Here is a 5,455-nt window from a genome sequence, read left to right as displayed (position 1 = left end):
CTAAATCCTTAGAAGTATACCATCACCCTTACAATGGTTCCCCTTACTTTGTTTTCATAGCATGTATCATTCATGATATTGTAACAAACTATATCATTTACTGATACAGTGCTTATTGTTAATCTACCGTCAATTTTACATGAATGTAAAATCCACAAGAGTTTGGAAATTTTGTATCATTCACTGATGTATCCCAAAAACCTACAACACTGCCGGGCACAAAGCAGGTATTCAAAGAAATTTGCTAGATAAATAAATAATCGTTACCACATGACCATGCAAAAAAAGGCAAAAACAGGAGTACTACTGGTGTCATTCATTCACTAGCATCTGTTTCAGCATTTACTAGCGTCAGAACCTTACTGATGCTGAGTATATATCGTAAACAAGTGTCCACCCTCACTGAGCCAATAGTCTACTTTTAGGGAGCCAGCGAAGGATATTGTGAATTAATGAGAAATATTTGTTTTATAAATGTACTCTATATTTATTGGTCTCAAAATGGCTGCGGTCTTTAACTTTTCGATGCTATTTTTCCTTTGCTCCACGCTCCTAATAATTAAAACGTCAGGCTGTCCAATCCCTTAATTGCACAGAGGGAGATTCTCAAAGACATGGGAGTGTCTGGCCAGTAATAGCCCATCAGCTGAACTACCTTGAACGGTTATACAAACGCGCGCGACTCCAAAACCCAGTCGACTGTGGAGACCCCGGGGGAAATGAAGTGTTGGCGGAGGGTGCAAGCTGTCTTCCGCAGAGGTCAAGGCCGGACGGGCCCCGCGAGACAAGAATCCGCCCCGCCCACAACAGGCGCACGCCGACCCTCTGAGTCCACTGAGGGCTCTGGAAAACACCAGGGATCCGAAAGCGCTGGCGACAGGCAGGACCCACCCAAGACAGCGCCCACCGCGGACACCCACGCGCACGCGCGCGCGCGCGCAGCCGCCCCGCGACCCCCGCCTTGCAGTCGTCGCCCCGCCCCTCAGACCGGAAGCAGTTNCACCGCGGACACCCACGCGCACGCGCGCGCGCGCGCAGCCGCCCCGCGACCCCCGCCTTGCAGTCGTCGCCCCGCCCCTCAGACCGGAAGCAGTTGCAGGCGTTTCCGTTTCCTATGCTCAGCTGCCTTGTGGTTGCCTCGGTGATGTCGTGGGTTCAAGCAGCAACTTCGGTCAGCAATCAGAGAGAAGAGGGGGATGTGTTTGACGAGGAAGCGGACGAATCGCTCCTGGTGCAGCGGGAATGGCGGAACCACATGCAGAGACGCGTCAAAGTAAAGCTGCGTGGAGGGCGCGGGGGTCCCTTGATATGCTGGGTCGTGGGGAGAGGGGCGCGGAGTTGTGAAGAAGCTGGGTCCGGAGATTAGAGGCCGGAGTGGTCCCGGCAGATGCTGCCTGCCCTTCCTACCCGCTGTGACCCAGACCCGCCCGCATCCTGCTAGGATTTCCCAATGGGTTACTTGAAAGCGTGTGAAACCACAGAGAGCGTTCCTGCGTGGTCTGTGGGTGGGTGAGACACTGGGTCCGACCAGAATAAACTAACTGTTGAAGAGATTGCAGTTTGATGAGGATCACAGGGAAGGGGGTGGAGGAGAAATGTAGAAGCTGACTACTAATTATGGCTGTCAGAGGACACGCACACAGTTTACACGGGTTGCTTGAATGGATAAGGAGCCGGAAGTTAGAGGTGGTATTAATCTAAATGGGAAAAATGAACGTAAGACTGTTGTCAAAGGGCAATGAGGGAAAGTTAATATGGAATACTGGTAGCTAAGTAAGGAAATAGTAAAGTTAGTTTCTTGTTTTATTTCTTAGATGTGATTTGTCCATTTCTAATTTGCCTCACTATTCATTGAGACTAAGCTTAATACCACACACCGAATTTCTAGGTGGAGCACTCAAGCGAGCTAACTTAGTTCAGAGTCAGGACCAAATGGTGAGGTCCACTTCTACTTAATATCCTTGCCAATAATTAATTAACTTGCCCGTAAATCAGCTTTTGTTTAATGTAAAATAATACTTGTTTAGCCCAACAACCATGTTGTCGATTTCAGAAATACTTTATGTGAGGCGGGAGCATCTTTTATTGAGCATCTTCTGAGTGCTGTGGCACCAGAGGAGAGGCAGGACAAAATCCCTGCCCACAGAGAATTCACACTTTGATTGAATTTAGGTGTAAAGCAAAATTTCTAACACCAGACTTCTCATTTACCTTTTGCTAAACCAATTTCCTAGTTCTCTACTTCAGTTAATTATTCAAGACTTGGTAACTACTTACTGTTCAGCCTTCTCACCCTCCCACTCCAATCCTATCAGTTGCAAAAGGGCCAGACACGTAATTCTCTTTTCTATGTGTCCTTTCTGTGATGCCATTGCTAACCCAGGATGTTTAAAAACTGTATAAGAATTAGTATTTTTAAGTGTGCCAAATAAGTCTAGACTTCAAAAACGGGATAAACCAATAATACAGTTTTATGAGCATAGCCTACTTTATGTGGCTATACCATATGTTATAGAACCTTATATTAAATATACACAGGAAAGGCTTATTTCATCAATTTTCTAAATGGGTTCTGTGACTTTCTGGGAAAATCTACAGTGGTTCATTTGATGTTAGTTACAGGTGCAATTCTTCATTACTTATTTTTAGGAAGGTTATAGAGATGGACTAGAGGCTGGCAAAGCAGTTTCTCTGCAACAAGGCTTCAATCAAGGTTATAAAGAAGGTGCAGAAGTCATTATAAACTATGGACAACTCAGAGGAACTTTGAGGTGATTTTTTAAATTTCAATGCTGAGTCATTTTAACCTCAGTACTACTGGAGGATTTTTATAAAAGTAATGTATAAAAATAAAGTGTTTAAACTAAAATGCTTTTCCTAGTGTTAAATCCACACGAGTGCTACAGAGCATAGAATGATAATGCCTTCAAAAGTCAAAATTGTGGGTTTATCCACTTTAGTAAGTGAGCCAGGTGTCCTTTATTGCAAAGAAATGATAGAAAGGTGTGTATTTTTTGTGGCCTGAACTATATCTCAAAGTAATTTAAAAGATCCAGGTTTTGAATAAAGCTTTTAGTCTTACACATGTGGCAGAACACAGTACACAGTATGACAGACTTCTAGACTAGAAGTACATGATGAAAATTATGGCTGCTATAGAGAGAAAAATGAGCCCATTTCCCTTAGTCCTAGACACTGAACGCCTATCAAGATGTCAAGACCCCATAGCAATAATGGCACATGTCAGAGCCAGGTGGTCAAATCGCACATGAACAAGGAGCGTCACAGGGTTGTCCTCTTTGATACTTTATGCCTTTTAAACCACCTTCAATAGAGAAGATGCTGCAAAGAATCACTGACTTTTAAAAGGGCAATAAATAAAAGTCATCAAGACAAAGAAAATAATGACTGTGTTTAAAGTTTTAGAAAATTCAATGCTCAGGAATCAGAATTTATAGGCTACAGTAGGAAAATTATCAGGTGTTCATCTTCACATCAAGTTAATCTTTTATAAGCTTAGAAAGCTTATCACTAAATCTTTATATCAATTGATTCCATTTTAAAACATTTTTCACAACCATTTTATGTCATGGTTATCTGAACAATCTGAAACACCAAAAATCAAAAGTGCTGTCTGTAATAGACAAGTAAAGAAAACTATTTATTAGGATTAGAAGAATTCTTACCTTCTTCAAGAAAATGGTTAGCTTAGCAAACAATGTCTGTTTATAAAAAAGTTGGAAAAGTGAAGTTGCCTCAAAACTTTTTTTCCTAACCTTCAGTTTCGATGGCAAGCAAATGCTGTATATGTTTAGAACAATGGCTTTCAACCTTGGCTGCACCTTGATATTAGCTGGGAAGCTTTAAAAAATAATACCCTTAGAGATTCTGATTTCATTGGTCTGGGGTGTGACTTTGGCCTTGATAGTTTTAAAAGCTCCTCGGGTGATTTCTAATGTGCATCCAAGATTGAGAATCACTAGTTTAGAAGCTGTGTGATATCCTTAAAGGAGAAACGAATTCTTCTGGTGTCTCTTTTTCAGAGCAATACCCCTCTTCAGCAGGAGCTACACAGTCATAAAGGGGAAAATCCAAAATGAGGAAAAGTAGATGTGGGGGAGTGAATGAGGGGTTATGAATTATAAACAGTTTATGTGATTGAGCCCAATTGTTTAATTTCTATTGAAAGATAATATCCTTATATACTGATACCTTGGTTTGCCAGCATAATTCGTATTGCAAGACATGACTCGTTTACCATGGTAAAATGTATTAGAAATGTTTGCTCCAGAACTCTCGCAAACCAAGTTACTCATAATCCAAGGTTTTACTGTATATATTTTTTAAATCCTATTTTACCATTGTTACTTTCCTGATTTTGACTTGCATTGTTATTATTAATTCAGCTTTGCATTGTGTTGTCTAGAAAAGAAACATATGGGGCTTAGCATCAAAAATTCTAAAACCCCGTGATTATTTAATTTTTTTCCTATTTAACTATTGTTTATATTTTCATTCAGTGCTTTGCTCTCCTGGTGTCACCTTCAGGATAATAGTTCGGCTTTGATCAGTAAAATAAATAATCTTCTGGATGCAGTTGGCCAGTGTGAAGAGTGTGTGCTCAAACATCTGAAATCAATCACCCCACAGCCTCATGTTGTAGATTTATTGGACTCCATTCAGGATATGGACCTTTGTCATGTAGTTCCAGCTGAGAAAGAGAGTGATAAAGCTAAAGATGAAAGACTCTGTGAAGATAATGCTGAGCTTAACAAAAACTGTGGCAAGAGCCTTGGTAGAGCCCACTGTTCATCTTTAGAATGTGGTGGGACACGGGAGCACGTGCATTCTGAAAGCCCAAGCCTCTCCTGGATCTTAGAGCAGACGGCCGGTTTAGTAAAACAGCTGGGAGTGTCAGTAGACATATTACAGCACCTCAAACAGCTGTAAAAGTCATCTTCACTTTCCTAATGAAAAGAACGTTCAGAACATTGCTTAGAGTGTTTTGTATCTTAACAAGCTTACCAAAATCTGTACTGGTTTCTACATGGAACACTTCACTATCCTTCATGGAAGTTTGAAATGTCTTCATATTTAACACTATTAAATGTAACATAAGTCTTTTTTCTCTGTCACTGATAATTTTTATATAATTTGAGATATGCTCACAAATTCCAGTTGTCATTGTCATTTTCATATTTCTGATCAAAACCAAGCATTTTCAGACTCATTAGCAAAAGTAAACATGAATCAAACATTTTATAAGGACCTAACCCTACTTTCTGCTCTGTCACCACCGGTGGTTAGGACCTCATCACCAGCTAGTCAGACCAGAGTTACTCCTAATGGCTAATACAGTAAATAGATATATGTATATATATATAAAATACATATGTAGACAATTTTGAAATTAAGAGGTTATAAATGTAAGAAACTGAAGAAATGTTTATATTGA

At 40.7% G+C, this 5,455-nt stretch overlaps 1 protein-coding gene and 1 long non-coding RNA gene across 2 annotated transcripts in view; one reads left to right on the top strand and one right to left on the bottom strand.

Moving 5' to 3' along the window:
- Positions 1 to 5,455, bottom strand: part of LOC109388815 (uncharacterized) — a 94,734-nt gene that overhangs the window by 54,666 nt on the left and 34,613 nt on the right. The window lies entirely within an intron of this gene.
- Positions 1,081 to 5,121, top strand: YAE1 (YAE1 maturation factor of ABCE1). Its single transcript, XM_019653843.1, has 3 exons — positions 1,081 to 1,273; positions 2,650 to 2,771; positions 4,521 to 5,121. Exons 1-3 carry the CDS (start codon positions 1,115 to 1,117, stop codon positions 4,948 to 4,950), a joined length of 711 nt encoding a protein of 236 aa, XP_019509388.1. The 5' UTR covers positions 1,081 to 1,114; the 3' UTR covers positions 4,951 to 5,121.

Source organism: Hipposideros armiger, unplaced genomic scaffold, assembly GCF_001890085.2.
Source record: "Hipposideros armiger isolate ML-2016 unplaced genomic scaffold, ASM189008v1 scaffold_208, whole genome shotgun sequence".
Lineage (NCBI taxonomy): Eukaryota > Metazoa > Chordata > Mammalia > Chiroptera > Hipposideridae > Hipposideros > Hipposideros armiger.
Note: the sequence above shows the minus strand (reverse complement) of the source record. Positions and strands in the feature narration are given on the sequence as shown.